Genomic DNA, 27,941 nt, shown 5'->3' with positions numbered 1-27,941 from the left:
AGAAATCACAATGAAAACCAGCAAGTATCATTTTTAGCCTGGGCTTTTTATTCCAGTGATTACTTCTTGGAAACAAAACCCAAGCCATCCGCATGGCTAGAGAGAGCGAGAGGAAAATAAGCACATTTTGCACCAGCTGGCTCTTGGCCATGGGTTGGTGGATGAAAGTCTTATGGTCTTTGCCATGATGAACTGTCCAGCCAGGAGAAAGACATCTCCAAAAACCTCCTGGAGGATTTCTATATCCCAATTTGCTCAGCACGGGTCAGAGGTGCATTTAAGAAAGTGCCAAAAATCTGCTCATAGGAAATTTCCCTGAAACGCAAAATCTGGACCTCGGAACGCGTTGCTGTGTCGGCCCCGCTGGAGAATGCAGGGCCATATGGCTGCCTGTGGAGGCAAGGCCATCGCCTAATGAAAAACTCGTCAGCAGATGTCTCGGGAGGCTGACGCACGGCCCCTTCCCCACGGGGCGGGGGGAGCAGCGAGAGCACGCCTCGGCCGAGCCTCCTCCCGCCAGGTCCCCCGCGGAAACAGGCTCAGGCAAAGCGCCTGCTCGCACTGAGCCTGGATGGTGCCATGGATGCTCCCGCACCGGCTTTGCTCGGATTTTTAGGTGTTACTGCAACCGAAGTGACCGCAGGGAGGATGCTTGGACACAGGGACCCGCATGACGGCGGTGCGGTGGCAGCACTCAGCCGCGGGTCTAGAGGTGCTCAGGGCTGTGCTCAGCGTCACCCCACGGCAGCTCCGAGCGCTGGGCTCTGCCTCACGGGTAGGGAAAGGGGCTCGGGGATGCAGCTGCGCAGGCAAACTGAGCTGACGTGCCCCATCTTTGTGCCAATCTGTCGGGACGCAGCCCGTGGGGGAAACACACCCTTTAGTCCCCTCGGGCTCCTCGCAAAAGCAGGAAGGTTGTGGGGACGAGCCACGGGCTGGGGTGGCAGGTCAGGACCTCACACGCAGCGGCAGCATGTGACTTACATTGGCTGGGCGCTGCTGGGGCTCAGCCCAGCTCTTATCGCAGGGACGTCTGCGCACAACAGAGCCGTTGGTCAGCCCTAGACACCATCGACCGGGGCCAAGACAAGCCAAACACACAGTCCGAAGGCCATCCCCTCTCTGCCAGGCATGAGGCAACCTGTGAGGCTCTGGGTGGTGCCCTGGAGAGGTGCAGAGCTGGGAAACATCTTTGAGAAATTACGGTGACACGACACAGACAACTGCCTGCCTCTCTCTTGGCTGCTCTGGACCAGGTAGGGCAGACGTGGACTGATCCTGCCCTGTCTCAGCAGGGCAGACATCCCTGAGGTCTGCTGAAAAAGGGGAGCCTCAAAGCTACAGGGCCAGGCTCTGTCCCCAAAGCTGGGGGGAGGGGACACCGTCTCTGACTGCGGGCTGGTGTCAGACCCTTGCCCGCCTGTGCGGTCCCCACCTGATGTGGCATGGCTGCCGTGGGAGGGATGGAGGGAGCCTTGGGATGTTCCCAGGACTCAGTAAGTGTCTTTCCAGGATTTACCACCCTGAAGGCTGGATCAGGAAAGCCCCACAGCACCCAGGGTCCTGCTGCCCAGACTGGTAGAGAAGCCCGGGCTACCACAGACCCTTGGCTGGGAACTAGGGGCTGCTGCACCCCCAGGAGATGTTTGTGCTGCCTCATGCACGGAGATCAGGGCTCACTGCAGGGGAGGGCCTCGGAGGTCATCTGGTGGTTTTTGCACAACAAAGCCATGGGCTGCTCCTTTATCTTGTTTTCCCTCCCCTATTATCAATAGCTTTTCTGGTCCAACTGGATTTCTTTGCTGCCACATCCCCACCACACAGAGAAAGTCAGCACGGTGGTGAGAAGCATGAGCCTCCCCACCCCTGTGCACTGAGGGCCTGCCCCAAACCTCTCTACTCTTGGGGAATGTAAATAGCATCCGTTTGGTCACCAGCATAGAGGTTTTTACACTGACCTGGAGCCAGCACACGCCTCTGCTACACTCCCACGGCGCCCGGTCAACCATGGCTGCTTGAGAGCGATGCACCTGGAAGAAGCACCTGCTCCATGCTGGGAAGCCAAGCACTGGTCTCCAGCTCTGCCTGCTCCGTGCCTCAGTTTCTTGCCTAGGAATGAGAGAGGCAGAAGTGACAATCTGGGTGTGCCACCATGGCACAAGGCTGCCTTGGAGCCATGTGTGGTACACACAGTGGCTCCCTCTGGCACCTGGTTGGGTTTGGTCTTGGCACCCCAAGCCCCAGGACACGGTGCAGAGCCCATCTCATCCCCGCGCCTAGTCAGCCCAACCTTTCAGGCTCCGGAGAGCAGGGCTGGGCTGACCAAGAGTGGGGACAAGATGGACTCTGCATTGCCTGCTCGTCCCCAAGGCGCATCCCCGTCCCCCAGCCCAGCAAGTCCTGTCCATCTGCTTCCTCCTGCTTTGGCCCCAGCCCTGGTGGAGGAGCTACGTGCCTGCGAACATGCAGCATGACATGGGCCCTGCTTCTTTCTGCCACACAGGCCAGCAGTCACACCGCAAAAGGGTTAGAGGTAGAAACCAAACAAAAGATTCAAAGCCCTGCCAGGAAGGTGACGCCGCAAGAGCTCCTGGGTAACAAGTGGATTTGTTACCCACAACCTGGCAGGGAATATTTAGAGGCTGTTAACTTCTGAGGAACCCAGGGAGGAGTCGGGAATGGCTGTACCAACGGCTTCCGGGACTCACTGACAGCTGTGCAAATAAGTAGGGCTGATTCTACAGCAACTTCCAGGCTGAAGCACGGTCGTGTTATTTCTCCCTCAAATCAGACATCTCTGTTTAAACCCATCAGACCGCGGAGCTCCTGGCTGGCAGCTGGGAAAGACGCTGCTGGTCACTGGCTCTGGGTATCACATCCACGCATGAGGAGGAATTGCTGTGTCTGAGGCATCTCTCAGGATGCCAGACCCGGTCCCGCCGTTGGTCCCTCCAGCGCTGTGCCACGTTGCACAAGCCAAGGCTACACCTCTGCATCTGTGAGGGTGGCACTTGCATGTCCCAAACCTCTCCTATGCATGTCCCCATGTACCCCAAGGAGCTCCTGGGCCATCAACCCTACGGGCAGGCAGGCGTTACAAAGTGAAGGACGCTGGGGGACAACAGTGTGGTACAACACAGGCAGCTGCAGGGCTGTGCCTGGCACCTGGACACGGCCTGTGCCAAACCTGGATGTGCCGGACACCGCACGACACTGACAGGTCCCTGAACAGGAGCTGCCACCTGGTGGCACTGGGACAATGCTGCTAGCCTGCCAGACACGAGGACCTGGATGGGGACATTTGGGGTGGTCCTGCACCATGGCACCCACTGTTCAGCCGTGCTGGGGAGGCTGGGACTACTCCGTCACAGCCCGGCATTGCCGCTTTCACCTCGGGACACACACCCAGTGGGGGGACTCACACAAGCCATGGATCCTGGCTCTCCCCAAGGGTGTCCGGCTGTCGCTGCCCTCCACGGGTTTGTGCCAGGCTAGAAGTTGGTGGAGAAATGTCACCTCCAAACCCCCTCGATGTGCCGTAGCCACTCTGGACCTGATGCCACAAGGTCAGGTGGCTCTGATGAGACGCAGCTGGACTTGTGCTCCCAGGGACATGTCCCTGTGTGTGCTGCACCTTGGCCAGCCCATGGTGGGACGGGAGGCCTTGGTGCAGGGGAGACAGGAGCAAAGCGAGGAGGCGAAGGGAACCGTCAGCTCAGAACCGCTTTTCTGGGGCCAGAGAGGACGTGGTTTAGAGCTTGCTGGGAAACTCCAGACCCCAGCAAAGGGCCTTCTCCAGCCAATATTATCCTCGGTAACACCAAACTATGTCAGCTGTGCTGAGAGGAGAGCCTAGAGGGAACAGGCTCTGCTGGTGGAGAAAGTCTCCTGGGGAGTTTCCTTCCTTGGACTCTGGGAAGCCTCAGCAAGTGGATCTGGGTGCTGGGGGAAAGCATGGACTGGGGGCTGCCAGCCCATCTCCAAACCTTCCTCCTCGCCCACCCTGGTCCTCTCACTCAGCAGGACTCAGGCCCATCCCGCTTCCCAGAGAAGAGAAAAACAAAAGAGGAGGAGGGGGAAGGAAGGGGTCTAAGAGAAACTTCTTCCAACTTCTTGGGAAGAGAAAAGCCCTATTCAGGCAGGAAGAATACCCATGTGGAGCTGGTCACTAAGCAACCTGCAGCAATTCGGTACAGCCCAAGCACGGGCAAGGAATAAAGCTGCCTCGTTACCCTCTGAGAGCCCAGCCGGGCAAGTGCTGGGCAGGGAAAGCCTGCAGGGCATGGGGACAGGGGACACCAGCCTTGCACAGCCCCTGCAAGGGGCTGAGACACCCAGCAGGGTGCAGAGCTCCTGGGTGCAGGAGTTTGTCCTTGGTCGGCTCTGGGGGCGACTAGCTGCCATTGGGCTCCCCTTTCACGGGGAGGCCATTTGCTGCTCATGAAGGATTTCTGGTCTGCTCCAAATCCCATGGCTCCCCATGGGTCTGGTGCTCACATACATCATTCCCAACAGAGGAACAGTACATTTCGGACACTGTGGGGCTTGTGTGGGCAGAGCAGCCAAAGGCCGGCTACACCCTCTCCCAGATAAGCTGAATTCTTCATGTAGATTATCAATGTGGGGGGTTGTTCTTTGCAAACAAGCTTAGTCAGACATGAGAAACTGCTTGGCCTCTCCACAGCACATGGAAAAAAGGGACAAAGGAAATTGGGCCTGGCAAACCCTGCTGACAATCCCTGCTGAGATGCCTCCCTTGGAGCCCAGGGGATCCCTGGAGACGCTGCTGCCCCCGGCAGAAATGTTGCACACAAAAGGAAAACCGCTCACAGCCAGAGCAGGTCCACTGGGACCAGTCAGTGTGCAGCTGGGCCCCAGTCCAGAGCCTTATGTGCCCAGGTAGATGGTCTGGACCTGCCTGGACGCTGGAAATGGCTTTTTGCCTGTGTAGTGGTCACAGGGAAAACTTCCAGCCCCTCCATGCATTTGTCTCCAGCATTTGTTATGCCCAGAGAGCAGTTGCTGGGACAAGGACAAACTCTCCAGGTCTTTACCCATTTCCACAGGGAGGTGTTTGGCCAGCTCTGATCCCCATCCTGTGACAGCAAGGTGGACAAGTAGGGGATGCTCAGGTGCGTCCACACAAGATGCAGAGAACCTGCAGATGGAGGTATTCAATTAACACTCAGTCCTGCCCTTTCCTGGCTTCACCATCCACTATCTCAGCCTTTAAGCAATTGCTTTGGATGCAGACTAAATAACCACATTCCACAGGGCTGCAATGAAAAATCAGCTTGGCCAAAGCAGTGCCATTTATTTTATTTACTTATTCACATGTCCTGCAGCCAGGGGAGTCCCAGAGCAAAAGGCACCAAGTCCAGCATGCCTGCTGCACCATGGAGAGCATTTACCAGCCCTTGAGCTGATGGTGGTGCTCCTTCGGAAGTGTCACGGTGAGGCCACGCTGGGAAGCAGAAGTGAGATTCGTCCTCTCTCAAATCAGTCACCTGGAAACGTCCAGTCCATCCTTTTTATCTGCAGGGAGAAGACTGGAGCAGCACCTCCAGGAATTAAGTAAACCTGAGACAGGATCTGTGCGTCCACCTCAATCCACTGACTGCAGAGGAAGCTTCCCTTAGACAACACACCCAGCTCCAAGATGGGCACCACTAATGGAGAGGATCCACCCAGAACAGAAGCAGCCCCAGCCTGAGGAGCATCTCCTTGCAAAGAGATAAAACCTGGATGAAGATGCAGGACATGCTGGACCATAGACTACCCAGATCCATCCTAGATTCTCCTCTCCGAAGACCAGTGCCTACAACCATCAGCAACAGTCTGGCAGCATAGCCAGATGGGACATCTTTGTTGGCGTGCTGTGTTTTCTTGCTGGCTTGTAGCATTTGCACATTTGTAAAAACGCCGTGAGAGAATAAAGGTGCTGAAAGAGGGAAATATCTTTGTGGGGATGAAATGTGCCTGGAAGTTCAGAGCTAACCTTGCCTCTGGTGGTCCTCTTCTGTTCCCAGTGAGGTGTTGTTGCGATTTCCCAGGCAATGGCCCCTGCCACACAATCATGATCTCTGGTAAAGCTTCATGATATTCTCATCATGAAGCTTTTTCCACACCCGCTTCTCCAGGTTGAAGTCGTGATTAGTGTAGAAAATCAGACGTTTCCAGTCCTTGTCATAGTAGTGATCCGAGTACTTCTCGTGACCCTCTGTGATGTAGCCATAAGCGCTCACCTGGGAAAGATGGAGGGCTCACTGGGGAGAGGTACCAAAGACGGAGGGAGCTAAGTGAAACACGAGACACAGGTCCCAAACAGGGAGGGAGCACAGGACAGGGATGCCAGTCATGGCTCCTCCAAGTGACCCTGCATGGAGGTCCAGAGGGACCAGACTGTGGACGCTGGATCCAGAGAGCCTGCTCTCCTCTCACTGCCTCCCTGGGAAGCAGGATGGTTCTCACACCACAGCAGGCTTCACAACTTCTATGTGAATTATTTGGGTCTGTTTCTCTTGTCTTCAATCTACTCCCTCATGGCTGACCAGAGCCCATATACCCTCAAGCCAGGCAGATGTTAGGCAGGGTTGGAGCCAGCCCTGCCCTGCCCTGTCATCCTATATCCCTTCCATACAATTCTGTGTGCAAGAATCATCATGCCCTTACCTGGTCACAGAGATGGAGGGCAGTCAGCAGCAGGAAGGCCCCCGTTGTGGGCCTGTACAGCCGCCAGTAAGGCTTTTCCAGAGTTTCAGATTTTAAAAACCTGCAGCAGGAGAGAAGAAAGCACAGAGCAGTTGCTGGGGGTAGTGGTTCAAGTTGGGCACACCTTGTGTCCCGCCCTGTAGTCTGTGTGGCATCTTCCATCCTTGCAGCAGTTCGTGGCCATAGGAGGCATTTCAGACGAGCCATGAGTATGCCCACATGTGTGGGTGCCGCTGTGCGCTCAGTAAAGCACACGGCCAGTCCAGAATGCTCCATCGCCTGCACCGCAACCTAAGCCCAGCTCTGCCCCAGCTTTATGGAAGTGGTAGGTCTTGAGGCAGTGAGGATAAAGAGAGGGTGGATTAAAGGATCTACTACGTTAAAGCCATCCTTTGCCTCGCAGTGCAGAAATGGCTTTGAAGCTCCCTGGTATATCCTGCTCCCCATCCACCTTTAGCAGTGAAACAAGACATAGGGAAGGGGGGAGGCTCACAAAACTCGCCAGGAGCTGCAGTGTTTTGTGCCAGCAGTTGTTAGGAAGGTAGGAGTCCACACAGGAAAAAATAGCATTCAGCCCCTCTTGGCTTTGGAAAGGACCCAAGTCAGAGGGGAGGCAGCAGAATAAGCAGGGAGGTGCAAGCCATCTGGCACCGCATTTGCCTTCTCTCAGAGAAGACGTAACTCAGCTCTCAAGGAGACCGAAGGGTAAACACAGCCAAAGCAGGGCACAACGGGAGCTCTTCTTCCTACATCTCTTGGTCACGTGTGGCCCACGATTGGCACATCCTACAGTGGCAGTGTCCAGCAGGCTCGTGAAAAGGATTAGAGAGGCAAAGAAGAGCAGCCAGGCCAGGCAAATGGGATACTGAAGAAGTGCCTGTTATCGTGTTTGAGGGCACAACCTCCTGAGTCAAGAAGGGATCTCGAGAGAAAAGAGCTGTTACAGAGCCTTCCTCCAAGGTGCTAAGCAACAGGGAACATGAAAGGTTGGTCCTGAACTAGATCAACTATTCTGGCACTCTGGCAATGCTCTTCCCTAAAGAGTTGCCATTTGCCCAGGACCTCTTTTGGATGCAGAAAGCCAAACTGTCTTACGCATGTTGCTTCTCCAGCTCACAGATAAGGGATGTCTACCCACCACTAACATCCACTGCAGCACCACAGAGAATTTTAACTGACTGCACACTGACAAAGCTTACCCCCAATCTGCTGGTGTGGCTAAACCGCAGTTACAAAGGAGTGAGCTGAGAGGAGAGGGCCCAGAGACAGACAGAGACGGTGATGGCCAGAAAAAATAAGCCCGTTAGAGCACATAACCCCCAGCTCACCTGTTTTTCATGTATCTGAGGAAATCAGGGTGAACCACCAGGTATTTGTCCATTGTGAAATCTTCATTGAATCTCTCCCGGGGCTTCTGCCTAAGGACAGGAATGGGGAGACTCAGGACAAGCTTCTATATTTCATCACAACTGTAAAGCAACAGCCCTGATGCGCTTGGTGATAAGAGAAGAACCACAAACACTGTTAAACTATTCTGCAACACTTCGCAGATTATGACAAAGCCTCCATAACCTGTGTGCATTGCAGAGGAAGAGATCAGGGAGCAGAGGCAACAACAGGACAGGGAAATACAAAAAGCGCGTGTGTGTATAGACAAGAATTGGTGAGACCAGGATTTCATCCATAAGTGGGCCACCATGTACAGACACCAGGCCAGACAACAGCATGTGGACATCCCAGAGGAACACAAAGCTTTCTCCAAGCTCTAGCCACACATCATTGAAATCAGCTACTTCTGGGAAGGAGGTGTATTCGTTACAACAGTGCACAGAGCTTGGGAGGAAATAACGTAATTCCCTGGACAAATCTGCAAGGGGAGGAAGGCTTTAACCTGTCTATACCCTAGCCTGCACTTCAGCAGTGCTCAGCACTGTGGAGAGGAAGAGAGCACAGCAGAGAGCTCCAAACGAAAGGGTGTAGAGATGGGGCCAGTTTGTTTCACCCGTACTCGTCTAAGAATCCTTTCCTGATGTTCTTGTTCAGCAGAAGAGCCTTCAGCCACTCATAGTCTCTGGTTCCCTCCAGGAAGTGAATGTATCTGACATGCTAAGAAAACAAGTGAGCATTAATGAATGGCACAAGAGAGACACATCCTTTAAAAACAAAAAGCAAGCAGGCGTCTAGGCTCACTGAGTTTCTTGGACACACACTTTCGGTCTGCAGCTTTTAACTATCCCACAGAAGCAGCATGGAGATAACACCTAACGTGCAGCTACTTCTACAGCCCAAAGGGCTGGGGTAGGACTGATGCAGCTTGCCACTGCAAACACTCACTGCGAGCCAAGCCAACGCAGGTTCCCTCGTAAAGGGTAATGCTAAAGCGCTAGCTCAGCCCCTTTGCTCCTCAAGCACAAGATCAGAACCGAAGGCCACAGACTAACAGCATCCTGTCAAAGCTATGCATGCATACAGCATGGACCCGACTTACTTTTCCCCGTGGAATGTGGCTGAACCCTCTGTGTCCCAAGATCTGGAGAGAGGACACCAGGGAGAAGGCTGTGAATCCATAAAAGGAGGTTTTTGTTCCCACATCTTTTTCGTAGCCTTTGATGACAGCCCCGCTCACCCTGGCCATGGAAATCAAACAGAGGAGCAGGGTTAACAGGTGACCATTGAAAACCCTTGCATCCATGTTTATAACAGGAAAAGACAGTGTTAGTCTGGAGGAAGGGAAGATTAAGCCCATTTGAGCTACACCTCTTGATCTGCAGGAGAGCCACTTCCCTCTGCTTTGGAGATGGCTCTTTACGGCTCACCTGTGAACCCAGGCTCTTCCTGGGTGTTTAGGTTTTGGTTTTTCGTCTCTTCCTGCCACCAGTTATTTTGGCACTTCAGGGTCAGTGCAATACTAGAAGATGTGAAGTTATCCAACTGTAATTATCTGCTAGCCAGAATAAGCTAGCTGTGTACCTTCTAAGAAGGAAGCTTGTCTTACCGGAAGACGTAGTCATGGGAGTCAATCTCCTGGCCCATCCCAGAGTTATTCAATATTCCTCCATTCCCCACGACAGCACAGCTGATGCATGTTGGCGTGCTGCTGTTGCTGTCGGCCAGGAGCAGCTGCTGGTGGGGTTTTGGGGGCAGCAGGGACATGACCTCCTTCACAACTGTGAAGCAAACACGGCGGAGAGTTAGCATCAAGAGCCTTTAGGATGGACACAGTAAAACCACCACAGTTTCTACCATGAGATCCACCTAGCCTGATGCCTTTGACATGGAGATGCTGCAAACCTCCAGCTACTCGACAGAAGGCTCCTGTCGGGAGTTTGATGGTCCCATCCTGACATGCCCTGAGGGACTCACGCGAATAATTCAGCTCCATGAAGCCATAGGGAGGTGCAAAATGCTCCAGGCGGTCCCACTCGCTGTCACTGAAGTATCTCTTGTCTGTGAAGAGCATGATGTTGGGCAGGAAAAGATCCCGCAGCCAGTCAGACTTGGCAGCTTTGGCCTTCACTGACTCAGAGCAGGTCTTGAAAAACAAAAAGAAAACAATAAGGACTGATTAGCAGGGAGCTAATAAACCTGACTGAGTGCCAGTGCTTGTGTGCCTATGTATGACAGTATCAGAAAGAAGCATAGAAACTCCAGTGGTACATCATCTGTTCCCTTCAGTGCCCCCATCACCAGGTACCTGAGGCATAACTTCAGCACTACATCAATAACTAGCTGGTGGAAAGTCACCTACAAGGAAGTCAGGATGACACCAGGTCTCAGAGACTTTCTTCTTCAGAACAACAGGCTTAAAATGCGCAAATGTTTTACTGCTTATGGCCTCATTAAGTGATGCAAACTGATACCTGTAATTGGTCTAACCTAAACATACCCAATAAGACCAGCAGTCCTTGTTGGCTGAACACCTCACAAGGTCCTGACCTGACTGCACATGAACAAACACACTGAGGAACATGTGATGTCAGATCACCATTATCATTCCATTTAAAGATAAGATAAAGCACGCAAACAACTCATTCAACATCATAAATGTTGAATCACAGAGAAGTGTGCGCTGAGAAGGAAATCCAAGTCAGCTTATCCTCTCCAACAAGAGGGATCTCGTTGCAGCTGGCAACAGTTAGGCTGTGTGTGCAGATGGAGAGCAAACAACTCCACTGCACTGGATGTTCCACAGAGTCAATTTGGGGCCTACTTTCTTAGACATCTTCCCCAAATACCTACTGCAAACAGTAGGTTTTGTCTCTCTACTGAGAGACAAAACAGGAGACCAAGTGGACCCACGTGCCCAGCTCAAACCCCCAGCAATGACCAGACTGCACTGCCAAAGCCTTGCTGCGTGCTCCACAGCTGAGCTGGGCTCTCTGCTAGGGATGAGGATGACAACCCAGTCACAGCCTGAGGAGACAGCCCTCATTCTGCCTGTCACAACAGGAGTGCAACGAGAATAACACCGTGGAGGGTTTCATGTTGGCACCATTTCACTTGCAGCACGTTTCACGTCCAGAGACAGGGACATTCCCTTCCTGCTCAAGCTGTACTTTGTACTGTCCAAGGCTTGGTACTTCTTGTGCCTCCACAGCTAGACTGGATCAATACCAGAGGAATTAAGGAAATCTGATCACGTAGGAAATGAAGGAGGTGGGAGTGCTTCTAGTCACTCCCTCTCTCTGAAGAATTAGAGATCAAGTTCGGGAGTGAGACCCAACATGCGACTTCTGGATCCACATTTTCACTCAAGACCCTTCTGTGTGCATTTTCTCCTCTATTCCCTACTGAGGAAGGGTTCTGCCCACTGTCTCAGCTGTTCTGCGCACACAGATGTTGTGCAGCCCCAGTTACAGTGGAGGATGTTCTCAGCTTCCTGCTGTGAACTGTGGTCTCACATTTCTCTGCCAGCTCCTGCTCTGCTTTTCTGAGATGGCTGCATGTGCTCCTCAGATAAGAAGACAGGAGCATCTGTCAGTTGATGAGCAGGATCCTGGTGACCAAACCCCACTGTGTCTACAGGTGGTAACACTGGGCAGGAGGGGTGAGGTTCTGTGTCACACAGCATATGCATTCTTAGCCACGTAATTCGCTCACTCCCATTTGTATTCTGGGTGCCTTGTGACATCCTGCACCACAGACTGGATCATCTGCCAGGCCCTTCTGCTGTGACTCAGTCAGGCTGGGCCAGTGCATGAGCTCAAGCGTTTAACAGCCAAGTTCCACATTTAACAGTCACAGATCTTTGGATAACAGAGGTATCTGTTTGGGGCCAGCTGCTCCTCTCAAGCAGCTCAATGCCACACTTGAGGAGCACATCCCATCAGCAAAAGAATGGCTCGTGCTGCCAAAAGGGGCAACAGGGAACAACACCAAAACACCACAAGGGAAAGAGAACTCAAAAATAAAACATCAAAATAATAAAACTCATCCTAGTAATTTTATCAGCCCAGTTTGTCTACCTCTGCTTTCTGCACGTCTCCCATCCTGGACACCCTGGGGTTGGGGAATGGGATTCATTTTTTCAAGAGTAGCCCCTGCTCCACCAGGAGAGGTCTGAGCAGAATGACATGGTGCCTGCATCCCTGACAGTCCCCTGGAGCAACATCTACATTCCCCCTAATGCCACCAAAATGACACATGGCAATGGTGGAAGATTGAGGCACTGAGACTTTAAGTAAGCAAATGGCTCATCTAAGACCATCGACCTAGCACCAGACTTAGTGTTTTGGAAGATCACATCGGTAATATGACATACACAGGCAGAGGTCATCGTGAGAACTAACCTACAGAACAACACTCCCAACAAACAGGACCCGTAAGAAAACGCTGAAGCTGTAGCTGTGCAAGTGCTACTGCCTTGACGGGTACAACTGTATCATTTGAGATTCTCATCTTCACCTCTACCAAAATACCTGTGCCGACCAGGCCTACAGTTGTTTCTATTTAACAAAGAGGAACAAAGCAAGACTAGTTGAATGCCAGAACTGTTATGAATTATTTGCTTTGCTGTGATGATGGGTCAATGCATAGCAACAAAACCCCAGACAGCAACCCAATATGCTGGGACCATCTGAGCCGTGGAGCTCTGCATGGGTAAAGAATCTGCTTGCTTGCTACGAGTGTGTACGTACAGGGTGGAAAAGGTGAATTGGCAACAGCTGGGAAAGACTCTCCTCTTGTTGATAATAAACCACAAGAACAGTAAAAATGTTACTTTTTAACCATCAATTTTTCAATGGGGCACACATACACATAGTTGAATTTTCGCCAATATTGACAGAAAACCTTAAAGATGGGAACGGTCCCCACCCTAGCGTCTCCAAAGCAGGCAGGTACATGCTTATCATTCCTCATCTAACCTTTTTTCTTTGACCTTATTTTGACTTTAATACAAGCAACGAACAAAGCCTCCGTTCCTGTGCACTGAGACCCTCCTCACCACCACTGCCAGCATCATCCTTCACAACCCAGCACAGCGCAAGCGTCACTGCCGCCCCACTGCTGCCAAAGCTTTCGACTTCCTTTGGTATGTACGTACGAAAAGGCACACGGAGGCATTCCTATTCCCTCGTCGTGACCTTGCTTTTTTTTTTTTAGCTGGCTGCATAAAACAAAAATCAAGGCAAATCTGGGAATTGTAAACCTGAGTCTTCATAGGAATGCAGATGTTCAGTTTCCCAAGAAATCAGGTGAGAAACGGGACGCCTGTATGAAGACTGCCATTTAGTGCCAGACACCTAATGCCAGCCTGTGGGCATCACAAGACTAGGTGTGACTCCACTTACCTTAGGGTGCCACATTACAGGGAACATATACACTGCATTGGTGCCTAAGTCCCCTACGCAATATATCACACAGAATCGCAGAATGATGGGGGCTGGAAGGGACCTCTGAAGATCATCTAGTCCAACCCACCTGCAAGGCACCTAAGAGTGGGACCACCTTGTAGCACATCTAGAAGGAGAGATATTTTGTCCAGCTTCTAACACACCTGAGCTCCAGAAAGGGCTGCTCGGCATGACTTTCAAAGGAACTCATGGAAATGCGTGCAATTACAATAAGTTCCCATACTGGAGCATGGTGGAGGACTGGCCAGGCTAACTGAGTGGTACGTACAGGTCTCCCTCTCTGGGTCCCAGCAGCATCTGCATATACTAGTGAGTTGACCTACCAGCTTGGAGATCATCCTTGACTGCAAAGGGCACACGTGCCCAGGGGACGGCAGACAAGGTCAACAGGGAGGCATCATTCTTGGCAAACACACACGGTCATCGCACCTACCGATGGTGGAGATGAGTTGTCCAGCAGGTACTTGTCCTCGAAATCCCACCGTGGCTCAGACTTGAAGTCAGCAGCCCTCAGTTTCTTCTTTTCTGTCACTGCAGCAGCCCGAGGAACAGATGTTACGGTTTTCACTGGTGCAGAAGGCTCTTTTGGCTTTATTTGGTCTTTGGATCTGTTGTTTTCATGAGCTCCCTTCACCCCAGAGGACGGTTTCACTGTTGTCTTCTCCTTGGCTTCCTCCGCCCTGGGAAGTTGTTTCACTATCGTCTTTTCCTTGCCTTCTTCCGCCCCTGAGGCTGGTCTCACTGCTGTTTTCTCCTTGTTTCCCTGCACCGTAGGGGCTGGTTTTACTGTTGTCTTCTTGATTCCCTCCAACCTGGGGGGTAGTTTCACAGCCATGTTCTCCTTGGCTTCTTCCACCCTGGCAACTGGTTTCATCATTTTCTTCTGCTCCTCCTTTTCTTCCCATCTTGGTGTCCTTTCAACCATATCTTGTTTGAGTTTTGTGATGTCTCTCCCCAAAGTCACCTTTAAAAAGCTCCTTGACTTCCCATTATCAGAATTGTTTAAACCCTGTTGCTCTTGGGTGTCCATTTGTAGCATATCTGGGGCACGTTGGAAAATGCTCAATTGCCTGAGTGCAATCAAAGGAAAAGCAGACACATCACACACACTTTCCATTTAACACTGAACACCTTCCAGACCATTTCTGTAGACTCAGAACCCTGCTCTGTGCTTCAGAGCAACCACTGCGTACGACCACCACACTCAGAGGACTTGCTTTGGCAACTGCCACTGGCTTTCTGCAGGATGCTGTATGAATTCAGTTTCATTTTCAACTTTGCCACCAGAGCGTAATACAACTTCCCACACCATTCTGGCCAGAATACTGCTTGTCTCCCCACTAAGCAAATCCCAGAGGCTACACACTCCTCTTCAGCGCTTGGCTCATGAAACACCCACATTGGCAGCAATTGCAAACCAGCAGAGAACAGCTTTGCCTTGCACTGGGCAGGATCCCTGGCAATGTCCCCAGAGCACTGCAGGACTGATCTGGAGATCCTGAGTTCAGGACACGGCACACGCCATGGAGGCAGCCATCTGGCTCTCTCCTTTGCCAGCAGAGCCAAGTGCTTCAGCGACAGACCATGAAGATCTTCCAGAATTCAGTTAGGGAAGTCTAATAAGAAGTGAAACTCACTTCTTTACCATACATCACTTCTTGGGCATTTGGGTCCACAGGGCATTTTTTCGTCTCCTCTTGCCCCTTAGCCAGCTAATGCAATGTCATCACACAGCACTCGGCAGGCACCCATGTCTTAAGACAGGCACTTTGAAGCTATTAAAATACACTCTGAAGCTTAAAAATGTAAAATCTCTGCATTTTCAGCAATCGCCTCTAATACTGCAGCTGCCCTGCTGCCTGACTCAGAGGCACAGGCAGGTACAAGGATATCATAGGAGGATACAGCTGCCAACAGCACAAGAGCCACCTGCAACAAGACTGGGCTGAAACCCAGAAAAAAAAAATCAAGGCAGGAGCGGTGGGTTTTTGTCCCAAATATTCAGTCTTATTGGCACATGGCTGGAGGGTGGAACAGGAAAAAGGAAGGTGAAAAATTTCTGCAGCTGAGCTATTATGTACAGCAAAGCTTTTCAGGATCAACCAGCATAGTTGTGGCAGCCTGATTTCACACTTACGTTCAGCCTTTACATGACGCATTTGTTTCGGAGAGCTGTGGATTGCTTCCGAGGTAATAAACAGGCAAATAGCACCTCTGCAGATAGCAGGCTGTAGGTAACAGCTGAATTGCTGCTGAAGCTTCAGAATGGTATGGCATTCATTAAAGTGACTAGGAAATTATCAACTAAGGAAGCTTTTAAAAATCATTTTGTATTGGATAAATACTTGAACCTTTCCAACGCTACTTCTAAGAAAAAAATGATTGTGGTAAATGGCCTATCAGCTCTTCCTCTGCCTCCCCTCATGATCATTAGCCAGTTTCAACCAAGTATGCTTTCTATCACAGAGTTCATGTATAAGCTTGTGTTACTGTTTACTGCCTAGTAAGAGGAAATATTTTATATGTACACTGTAAGTAAGCAGAAATTTGGTGAGGTAGCTCAGGCAGATCTTAAATCCCTGGATGATTTTCTGTTGTATTTTGAAGATGATGTTTAAAATTTTAAAATTAAAGGGCACAGAACAAACGAAACAGTGTAAGAAACCACTCCCCAGCCCAGACTTTCTGTATTTGCTGTCTTGAAGGGCACAGATTCCATCCCAGCTCTACTATACTTTAATTTCGAATACTGTGCCAAACATACAGAGACCAAAATATAAAATCAAGGGCCCTTCACATCTGAAACCTTGCTCCCTGCAGTCAGACCCACACGGACAGGCATTCATGCCTAAACAGGATCCTGCTCTCCTGACCAGCATTTTAAATCCAGACAACTGGTCCAAGCAGCTCATCAAATTTCAGGCTCTAGAGTCCAGCTGGCAAGCAACTGCAGAGGCGCAGTGATATTTACTGTCATTATCCTGTGCATTTACAACAACCTAGGACAAATAGAGGATAAAGCCATGAGGATGCTCCTTTGTGTATTTTACCTTGCATATAAAAGATACGGAAACAGAACTGACAAACAGATAACCGCATACAGCTCATGCCTAGTTGTGTTTTACTTAAGTTGCAAAAATACGGACATTTCCATTATCTGACACTATGGCAGAATGAAACAGCTTCAAGCAGCTGGGCATGGAGAGCCAGTTCTTGTCCCAGCTCTGTGATCAAGGACAACTTCACTTCTCTATGCCTTTCCCTTTTCCCCACCTCCCCTGTGCAGATTCCAATCTCTCCAAATTGATAGCTGTCCTCAAGGTGTGGTCTCAAGTCACTGGAGCCGAGCTAAACTGATGCGACCTCCAGAAGAGATGTAGGTGTTCCCGGCGTCACCACTCTTGCCTGCCCCCACAGCATCAGCCCTGAGAGGTCCAGCTGAAAACTAACCCCATCAAGACAAGCCAGACGAGCTCATCGGGAGAGCCAGGACCATATGAGGGCTGGTGGGGAGGCTGGGGAGCAGCGCTTCCCATACACAGCACAGGGCACTAACACGTAAGCGAGCCATGCTCCTAAGTAGGAAAGGCTCAGATACCTGCTGTGCTCCTGCGAGGAACAGTGCTTCCTGCCAACAATGCTGGAGACATTCTACTGCAGTCTACACTGCAATTCCCTCCACACCCGTTCTTGTAGGATTTACTTGATCATTTATACAAAAAATAATATATATATTGATCATGTCTGCATGACATTGGTCTCCCAGTTGCAGCATATTTGTGTTAGGAATCAGATGCTAAACTCACTATAAATTCGAAGGTATCCCACCAAATTCAATGTCCAGCACCGCGATCTGGACTAGGGCTGAATGATGTCCTTCTGGGAGCCACTACGAAAAGCAAAGACTATGTAATGCCAAAGGATGAAAATAAGTAACATCGGTAATGCAAAAGCTGCTTTCTTAAACAGCTATACAAGGAAACACTAGAAACTAGTGATCCAGCAGAAGCAAGTTTTTGACTGCAAATCTTCCAACGCCGTGGTCTGCTAAAGCAAAGTGGTCATCTAATTCAGATCAGAAGTGCAAATTGCAGGGTGAAGAGAGACAGAGAGAGAGAAAGAAAGTGAGCACAAGCACTCTATCCAGACAGTACATATCACAAGGAAGCAGGTCTCTTACCTGGAGATCTTTGTCTTTGACAAGCCAAACAAGAAGTCGAAATCAGCAACGAAGACGCAAAAGTTCATTAAAACAATGAGCCAAATGAAGGCTCTGGGAATTTTAGGAAACCTTCTCCTGAAAAACCACATGGTGAGGTGCCTGAGAGCGACAGAGGTGCTGCTGCTGCTGCCCAGAGGTGCTCACAAGGCAGTGCTCTCCAAAGGTGTGCTCAATGAGTGGGCTGGTCTTTTCTCTGGATTTACTGACAAGAACATGCACACCCTCTCTCACAACACTCTCAGACACTCCGCACACGGATCCAATTTCTCAGAAAAGAGACAGCAGCTTTGCACTGTTCCCGGCTATCACCCTAAGCTTATTGCAACACAGAGCGGGATGGGCAAAGAAACACCTTTTACTGCAAACAATGGAAGTTCCCTAGATTTTTCTTAATGAGGTAAATCCAGTCTAAGAAGGAAACCCTTTGCCTCTAATCTGGTGTAAGCATCACTGGGAACACTTGTTGGAATTATGGAAGTAGCCATAGTTACAGTGAAAGAAATGAGCTTTTAGACCATCACCTGCCCAAGGGCTCAGGCAAGATCCTACGCATAACCATAAGCAGATTTTTCTTTTCTTCTCCACGCTTGTAGCTCCAATCCAGAAGCACTCCCTGTCCCCAAAAGCTAATGGCTAGATACACATCCATTTTACCTTGTGACTGCTTTGAAACAAGTCAAAGTAAGACGCCTTGCAAATCCACCATAGAACAGAGGAGTTTGGGTTTAAAAGCAGATTAATGCTTGGGTAAAGCATTAGAGGACAGGGCTCAGAGTCAGACAGTCCCCTCCCTCTCTAATAAAGCTGACCTGCCTTTAGGGCAACTGGAAAAACTTCAATTTGGCATTTCACTTGTCTGAAAGGTGCCAACTCCATCACCATCCAACGCTGCTATTGCTGACGCTCTTGTTACACAGGCCTGCCTGTAGCTCAGGATCCCAAGCCGGCTCAAGAGTGTGCCACTTCAGCTCTGAGCTGCTTGCACTGATAGCAGCAATATACACTCTTCAGCTGCTCTTCTTTGTGAGCTCTTGGTCAAGCTTCTTCCAGCACCACCTTTGGGACTGGTCTTCTACTTTTGGCTTTTGAACTCTTGCTCCATCACTTCAGAGGGATCACTGAGCGCCAGGAAATGACAGCTATGTCAGTTCACCACCAAAACGAGACATGGATAGATTTGAGTCTGTGGTTAGTTGTAGAATTTAAAAGAACTAGATCACTCTGGTGAAGCCCACCGTACAGCACCTTGAAATTTAGTTGGTTTCAAGGGAGCATCTAATGTATCTGGATTTTTATTCCACATATCACGGAAATGTATTTCAAGTTTCTCGTATCTGTTAATCACACCATCACAGACCGACAGACAATTACCTTCTACACTACTGCCCTTAGAGGGACCCTCGTCATTTGGGTTTTGTACAGTACAACCAGGCTTTGCTCAAAAACAGTGTCAGTTAAAATAAAGCTTCACTAATGCCACATGCACACGAAAGGCTTCACGGGTAAAGAATCCCTGCTGCAACCCTAGGGGTTTGCACTACGCTTGATTTGAGCCATGAGCATATTCAGACCTGGGATAAATTGCTTCTCATTGGTAGGCAGCATCTGACAACCTCTCTCCTGATCCCAGGTTCCACAATACGCATCTCATCCTCTCCTCTTCATGAAAGTGTCAGCAGTCTGCCTGGAGATTGATCTTTGGCAGCCCAGAATACATCTCCCCACCAGCAGAGGGAAAGACCAGCAGAGATGAACAGCTGGAGAAATGCTTACCTGTACCAGAGATGTAGTTTTACATGCTACAGCAAAGGGCTATTTTAACTCACGAGGAGCTGTTAAATATTAACCCTGACAGTTCAAGGGGAGATAGTCGTATTGCTTCTTACGACATAGGCTGCTTTTGCACAGCTCTTATAAAAAAATTAAGCTCAGATATAAAAAAAAGCTTTTGTTGACAATATTACAAATCTCAGAAGCTAGCACTCACATGGTTACTGACTACCCAGAGAACTGAAGGTGTTTGCTCTAAGTTGCAGGAAAGCAAGTCAAGAGGTTTCACACCTACCTTATGCCCCTCCACACCACAGAGCAAAAAGCTGCAGGGATTCCCTGCACAAGGCTCAGCATTAGCTGCATTTCTTTATTGTCTGCACTTCCTGACAAGTTACTCTCTCTGCATTTAAGTGCAAGACACAGGTCACCAGAGGACCTAGGAGAAAAAAATGAAACAATAACACAGGTTTGAAAAGCCCTTGAAGAAACAGAAGGGAGGTTGTTAGTCCAGGGTAAAACGCTGCCTCCATCTACAGCAAAACTTTTCACTATTGCTCAAACTGAGCCTAGGATCAAAGGAGATCTGTTGAACAATTACAGGCACCGAGAAAGGGATCAGCCGAGGTATTGCCATATTCTGGGGCAGCCCTCATTAGCTCCAGGCAATTCAAGAGAGGTGGGCTACAGGTCTGGGCGTGCAGCAGGCAAGTGGCAACTCTGTGCCCACAAGATCTCCAACAGGACATTCTTACAGGAACAAATATCCGTCCTGAAGCACTGATATGCAGCGTACATAGCAACGGCTTCATTTTAGCCTCTTCTTTCAAACCCTTCAGGCATACTGCTTGGAAGAAGCTGCTTGTGTGTGACTACAACGCTTTTTTTGTTAATAGGATTCCAAAGGGAAATTCTAGAGGCAGCAAACATTTTCCTTCAACCTCCTCCATCTACCATTACCGCGAAACCTAGAGCCACAAGGGATAGCAAGATTCCTACAAGCAGAAAAAGACAGTTTTCCTTGCTTTTAAGGAACTGCGCTGGCAATCGCAGAGAACATGTCCGTAGTACTCAATGTTCAGGAAAGGCTGTGCTTGGGGGAAACATCCAAATCTCTGGCAAGCACGTTAGCCAAAAGCAAGCTTGCTATGCAAACACACAGCTTTTCACCTTCTTGGTTTAAGAAAAGAAAACCTAAAAAACCCTATCAGAGTACTGGCTTTCCCTTCCTTGGAGTACTATTTCCTCATCCTCCATCCCCACTGCTGGAATCAGACTGTCAGAGCTCAGGCAGCCAGGCTGGTTAGCTCAAACACGAGGTCAGATTGGGAAATGGGGATGTATTGTAACTCCTCAAGGAGGGCCTGGTGACAACTGAGGCCCAAGAGCAGAGCTTCTCCCCTGTAAAGCTCTGTAAGAAGTAGGATTCCTGGGATACAGAGGGCTCCCAGCCCACACACATAAGCAAAGACTGCATCTAACACGGGGGTTGGCAACCTCTCGAGGGCCACAGGCCAGACACCAGCCTCTTTTCCAAAGGAGAGGTTTTGCATGTTTCTCTGGCAATCCTACCGGCAATCCCAGGAGATGCTGCTCCTCTCAAGGTGCAGAGACTCTGAACCCAGCACTGCTGCTCCATCTTGAGCGTGTCCAATGTCAATGCCAACACCAGAACTTCTGTTCTTCAGTGCTGTGAAAAAAAGACCTTTTTTTTTTTTTTTTTTAAGAAAACTCCACCTGGGACCATCAAGTGAAGATGGTTATCTGTTAGTTCTTTTCTATCTCTAACAGTCCATTTAATTCCACATCCACTTAATTACACTTAATTACATCCTTAGTTACATCCTGGACAGACGAAAGGCAGATTTGCCTTTCTGGTTTTTGTTCATAAACAAACATTATCTCCATACATCTTACGCTGTGTGTGTTGTGGGTGTTGGCTACAGTCTGAACTATGCCAATGATCTGGCACGTTCTCCAGAGGACTGTGTATCATATCTTGCTTACTTGCCTGTGCCCTGTGTGCTTTCCACTTTCCCGTGACTCTGGGCTAGAGAACAGGGCATCACAAGATGTGCTTTAAGGACAGAGCTGTTCTACGAATTGATCAAGCTTCACTGTAGGACAAACTTGTCTTTCAGTGATGTCCACAACATACCAAACCAGTGCCTGACTGGCAGCCTGTGGAATAAGGACCTGCTGACGAAGCTGGGGATGTTTGGACCTGTTCACAGTATTACTTGATGATATAAGAACTGAGTGAGTTATAACTGGGAGAGAAAAAGCATGACGTTGCCTGCAGCACATGACTGCTTGGTGGTCATGCCTGTGCGTTAGCAAAGGCTAAGCTAGGCAAAGGCTTGGCTTGGAAATGTTAGGTTCTTGTTTTCCCCTCACTATTCAGTAGTCATCTTCATAAGCACATGCTTTCAGGTTAGGAATCCAGAGTGGGGAAGAAGATTACAAGAGCAAACTCTGCACAGCTATTTGTCTTGCTTTCACAAAAAAAGCTTTGATAGCCCAACATCTCCCAAGCCTGCCTTAATTCCACACTCACTGGCCATTTTCCAGTAAGTCCCTTCCCTTCTGCACCAAACCTTCTCTCAAAAACACTGAGCAAACACCCAGAGACAAACAGCATTTATGGGGATAAAGCCCCCACCTCTTCTACTGCTGCCCTTGCAAGAATACTCACAGTTTTGTCACAGAGCAAAGCCTCAGAGAACTGTGCCAGGAGACAGGGAACAATTTAGTGAACCAACTGGTCTGTGTTCTCCACGGGCTGAAATGCTCCAGGAGAGAGACAGTGGCTTTCATGGTTGAATGCTACCAAGTGCCTCCTCAGTGTCCACGCAGCAGAGCTGCAGAGAACAGAAAACTTCTTCGTTTTTTATTAGTGCTGTTCCGTCTGCTTGGTATCCAGTCTCACCCAGCTAATGCCCCAGTAAAGAAACTGCCTTGAATCCACGTTGTAACAGCAGATGATATTGGTCCAAGCTGGAATGTTTCCCCCTCTCCCACATGGTAATGGAAATACAGGCAGGGTCCTGCAGCCAGCTCCCATGCACCAGGGAAAGTCCTTGCCTGGAGCAATCGCTGGGAAATGGGATATAAATGCTCTGAATTTGGCCATATTACAGCCTCTGGTCACTGGAACTTGTTTTAGTTCTCTCTGCAAGCACAATGACCGCTCAGCTATTGTGCATGTTCCCTGTGGCCACAGCTATAGGTGTTAACCTCTCTGTATGGAATGAAGCAGACCAAGTCTTCCATCACACTGCTTTTCTGCTTCTGGAGCTCTTCACCTTTCATCCCATCCCGCTTAAGATGCAACACTGAAATGGCCCAGGTCCCAGCATTCCTTTCTCAGACACACAAAGCTGAGAAGACTGATGAGACACTTCATTTGAGAGAATTAAAAAAAAACCAAAACATAAAAATACTCCCAGCAACAATGGCTGGATATGTCAGCTGGAGTTACGCGGCTGTAAAGAACCAGGGGCTCCTTTATCCAAATGCCTCCCTCAATAGCCTTTTGTCTGTGCCATCCCAGCAGGAAGCCGAGCATATCACCCCAGAGCTGACAGACAGAGACAAAACTGACACCACTTCAGGGCTGATTTAGGTTGTGGGTTTTTTTCCCCTTTAAAATCTATTTGATGGAAAGGAAGAAAATATTCTGATCCTTGACTAGGAATCTCTCAGACAGCTGTTCCCCTCAAGGAGTAGGGCAGTGCTGCAGACAGGTGAGGAGATAATTTATTAAACTCATGGCTAACTGGCCCCCCATCAGAAAAGCAGCCTCTCCAGCTCCTTTCCCTGGCAGCTGCCAGGAGTGGAAGAGTTCCAGAATCCTCCACTGCTACTGAGAAACATAAGAATCAAAAAATACAAATCTCTCTCCATACTCCCAGCCAAAAACGCAAGCATATTATCTCAGCACTTCACGTACGTCTGCAAAAATCAGGCCCTGCACAGATAAGAATTACGGAATCACATCTATGAGAGGGTCTACTAATTTTAGAGCCAGAAGTTAAATATTTCTTGCTAAAGGTCTTTCCCATACTCTTCCCACTGACTTAACATCAGAAACCATTCCTCTTGACATCTGGCAGGACAAATGCGCCATTTGGCATCCTTTGGCATGAAAAGTGCTACAGGAATGCAAGATGCAAGCCCACTTCTTGAGTGGTATAAATCATTGTGTCCCTGACTGACACCTGGAAAAATGTGGCCTCACAGTACCTTCCTCTCTGGTCCTGACTGACAGATGCACTGGAGAAACGCAGTCACATTTTTAGCTGCAAGAGTAGCACAGCCACACCGTCCTGTAAGAAGCCAGATGGATTTACTGCTGGAAATCACATGCTTCTCTTCCCTTCTCTCCCTTTTGTCTATTGTCTTCTATTTAACAGTTCTTCTCCTGCTTTATTCAGATAGCTAGGGCGTACTGTGATACTTATCTCCATCCTCCTCCTATTATCTGGACAGAGGCTTTTGCGAGCCATGGAGAGAAGGTAATCCTTTGCCACCTCGGTTGCACAACACCTATCAACCTCATACTGGGAAAACCCCAGGCAAAGTAATTGCTGGGCAGGAGAGCAGCACACTGTGCCATTGTAGTGGAAATGTGAGATCCTGGCGCTCAGGAAGGGCATGCCATTCTCTCTTGGTTCCCTGGGAGCTGCTTAGCATCTGTTGCACAGTCTCAGCCAGGGCCGAGAGGATCAATCTGTCTCTTTCTAATAATACTGCGCAATGACATTACTCATCTCCTCCCGTGAGCTGCAATTCCTAAAGATGGGTGTCGCTCTACTGAAAAGCGCGGCACAGAGAAGTCAGGCAGGACACACGCCGAGTGTGCTTGTCCCTAGCTCTGCAGCTTGCACCTCAGGCCTTGTGTCCCCATTTTTAGTTATCAAAATGAGAATGATCAGGCCTGCAACGGGAACAGTCTGACAAAGGTCCAAGAGCCACTGATGCAGTTTTCTTTTTATGACTTTGCATCACACAGGATTTCCTCTCTGCTGCAATAAGTTACATTCTTAGTTACATTACCATAGATTTTCTCCCCTAGTTTTGCTCTCTGATGTGGATGTTCATCTGTGAGAACAGATACTGGGGAGAAAGGAAAGCCTGGGACTAGAGTCCCTTGCAGATCTCAGGAGCAGCACAAAGGACTGCTGGATCTTCCAGTCGCCTGAATGGTGTGTTAAATCAAACAGCCAAACAAAATTTCCCACCTCAATGGTGCTAACAGGAGTTTTAAAAAACAAAACAAAACAAAAAGGGGTGTGTAGACAGTGGGCCATTTCCTTGCGACATTTTAGGGAGCCATCTCATCAACCCACTCGCAGCACTGCCAATTTAACAGTGCAATTGTAGGGCTGTTGAAACTGTCATGGTCTACACACAAAACGAGAGTAAAGGACTGAGGTCCAACACTCTTGGGTGTTCATGGACAGCTTGAAAATAGCTGGAAGATAAAATTTCCCCCCCAAAAGAAATTTTGAGAATGCCTCTGCTCCTATCTCAGGGTCACTGGGTGGTACTCCCCTTGTTCACTAACGTCACCCAGCTCTATCCTGCCACAAGGATGGCAGATGAGACGCAGAAATCCTTTATTGCAGGACAAAGAAACACAGCCCATACAGGAGAAAGAGTTGGCAATACCCAACCTATAATTTTCATGCAGCACTGCCTGAAATAAAGTCTTCTTGCTCATGCCAAAAGTAAAACTTCACCACCACAAAGCTGATTTAAGGGTGTGGGCATGAAAATTTCAGCATAGTCTGTACAGAGAAAAGCTGGGGTTCCTCTTTTCTCCATCCGGTTTCTACTGGTCTTTCTATTGCTAATATGCAGGTAACAACCTGCGTAACTCATCCAATAGCTTCACATCACAGTGGAAAAAGAAACAAAACAAAGACCATGTAAGAGGAATAGACAATGTCTACACAGGCTAATCACAACTGAAGTGTATAAACACATACAGAGGAGATCTTCTAACAAAAAGCCAACCCAAACAGCAAGTTGAGACATCAACAGGTATGAGTCTCCCTCTCAGTCACTCTAACTACATAGGCTATGTCTTGGAAGTAACCAGAAACTATAACTCCTCAATTTGCAATAGACATAGCTCTGACTTTTAGGACAAATGTCAGATTCTGGGACAAGCCTAGGCAGCCAGTCATTCCACCTCCCTGCAAATCTGTTTCCCCAGACAGTCCTGGTTTATCCACCCAGTCAGTAAGTCCCTCTTTCCTCAAAAGGTCACGCTCTATTATCTGCTGTGCTACAATGTTTCTCCTCCAAAATGAAACACCTGGATTTTTAAATGGTACTTGCCGACATGAAAGGACATACTCCACACAAATGGAGTGGCAGCTAAAGGGAATTCAGGGTGACAGGAGGGATTAGAAAGATCTTGTGATTCAACTGGGAACCGCTACCCTGAGTCCAAACCAGCTTACAATAAAATGAGAAATTAAGGCATGGATCTGACACTGTTATTCATCTGAAGTCAGGACTTGCTACACATATGAACCACTGGCATCCTCAAAGTAACATATTATATCTTCTGACCTCTGCGTGCCCCTCACATTTGTAGCAGCCAGTCTCTAGACCCTGGTTACTCACACCCATGCCTGTGTCCCACCAGGTCAGCTCTCGATTAGCTCAGACACGGGCGCTGCAGGAACACGGGTACTGAAAAAAGCCTTGCCAGTGCCACAGAACATAATGCTCTACGCTGAACCAGTGCCATCACACAGGTTTTTACTGGAACTCCACAGACTAGCAATGGTCATCAGAAATACCTACTGCCAACAGACTGCAGTTTTCTCTCCAAGGTTCTCATCTGCGACCAGAACTCAGGTTACCTGGAAACTGAAAGAAGCTGACAGCCAGTTCTATGAAGCTGGAAAGCACTAAAAATTCAAAGTATCACCTTTCAAAAGAGCTACTGAACCAATGTGGCCATGTTCATTTACTACAAACTACTTTCACCACTTCCTTTCCCACCCTCCCCTTTCCTTAAAACCAGCATCTTGAGTTAACTTCTACTTCCATCAATTATCAGTAGCAGAATGCCAACAACTGAGTCATAGGCAGAGCTTGCAAAACGATTTCTCACACCACATAGGCTACTGTTCTTTGCTTGCTTTCCAATAAAAGTCTGTAACAGTGTTGACAAGGATGACAAATTACAGAGGCAATGATCCACAAAGTCCCCTCCTTTGTAAGGATCACAGCTATATCTTTAAGAGAGGGTTATAAAACAATACAATAAATAGTTACAAGGACATTAGAACAATGCCAAATAAGTTGCAAATACCTACTTCAGATCTTATCTCATGCTATGCAAGCTGATGCCATGGCAGACAAACAAAATTAAAACTCAAGTGCTGGCCTCTGGAAAGGTGGTTTCATCAGAGGAACGTGTCTCCTCTTCCCCACAAGGAAGTATAACCACAGACTCTGAAAACAAGCTTCTCCTCCAGCGACTCTTAGCTCGCTTATTGCATTTGACTGAGCCAACTAACATACATCCCGCAGGTGAAACAAAGCTTAACTTTTGGGGACTGCGGGATTGAAGGAAGTTTTAAATGAGATTTTTTAGAAAAATTCTGGTCCTGATCAGGAGGAATTGCCCAGAAAATATGAGTCTTCCCATCTGTAGTGATAAGCTAAGTTTAGCCAGTCTCAGGAATGCTGGATAACAGGTGGATCACAACATACAGGACTTGTGAAAGATTTGCTAAGGAGAAAAGGACTGTGCACATCCTCCTTAATTCTCTCTGAAGCAAAACAGTACTAGAAGTCATCAGTTGGAGCTCTCTGCTGTTTATATAAAACAACAGCACCATCCAGTGGATCAACAATACTCACTTTTACCCTCCCACCACCTCACATTTACCTACATTTATCTGCAGAAAATGCAGCATATAAACTTTCTTACCATTCTGAGCGCTTTAGGGTTTCATTTACCTTAGCCTTGGGTTAGAAAAGGTGGGATGTTTCAGGAGAGCAGTAAAAAAAAGCTCCAAAAAGAATCACACTTTCCACTGCCAGGCAGCTTTGCCAGCATCAGTGTCTCTCCCTGTGTTCCTTCCACCAGGGCTGCAACCTCTTAACCACTGTAGAGGTGGAAAAATTGACCCCAATGGGAGGTAAGGACTCATCATATCTCACTCTTGGAGTTTACCACTGGAAACAACCTCACAGCCAGACATGCTGCAGAGAATCCACATATGACCACAGGGAGAAGGCACGCAACCTCCTCTGGCATGTTTGGCCCCGTTCACACTGCCAATTTTGGAGCTGTGTTGAGACCGCTTTGGATTCCACTGGACGGTGTCAGTTGGCTGTTTCATCTCTTTCTA

The 27,941-nt window shown here is 49.0% G+C and overlaps 1 protein-coding gene across 4 annotated transcripts; it reads right to left on the bottom strand.

The window, feature by feature from the left end:
• Positions 1-112: 112 nt before the first annotated feature.
• Positions 113-26,565, bottom strand: ST6GALNAC1 (ST6 N-acetylgalactosaminide alpha-2,6-sialyltransferase 1). Of its 4 annotated transcripts, XR_008469384.1 has the most exons (12): positions 22,253-26,565; positions 21,130-21,247; positions 19,853-19,996; positions 13,999-14,635; positions 10,075-10,243; positions 9,707-9,878; positions 9,200-9,338; positions 8,720-8,817; positions 8,040-8,129; positions 6,673-6,772; positions 5,999-6,245; positions 113-2,109 (listed from the first exon to the last, which is right to left on the bottom strand). XR_008469384.1 is itself a non-coding variant. In XM_054221408.1 (11 exons), the coding sequence occupies exons 3-11, from the start codon at positions 19,921-19,923 to the stop codon at positions 2,098-2,100; spliced, it is 1,488 nt and encodes a 495-aa protein (XP_054077383.1). In that variant the 5' UTR covers positions 19,924-19,996; positions 21,130-21,247; positions 22,253-26,565; the 3' UTR covers positions 113-2,097. The 4 variants fall into 4 exon arrangements, 2 of the variants coding, with proteins under 2 accessions (XP_054077383.1, XP_054077382.1); XM_054221408.1 differs by lacking the exon at positions 5,999-6,245; XM_054221407.1 differs by lacking the exon at positions 113-2,109 and having other exon boundaries at positions 5,206-6,245.
• Between the last annotated feature and the right edge of the window lie 1,376 nt (positions 26,566-27,941).

This window comes from Rissa tridactyla, chromosome 15, assembly GCF_028500815.1.
Source record: "Rissa tridactyla isolate bRisTri1 chromosome 15, bRisTri1.patW.cur.20221130, whole genome shotgun sequence".
In the NCBI taxonomy this organism is placed as follows: Eukaryota; Metazoa; Chordata; class Aves; order Charadriiformes; family Laridae; genus Rissa; species Rissa tridactyla.
Note: the sequence above shows the minus strand (reverse complement) of the source record. Positions and strands in the feature narration are given on the sequence as shown.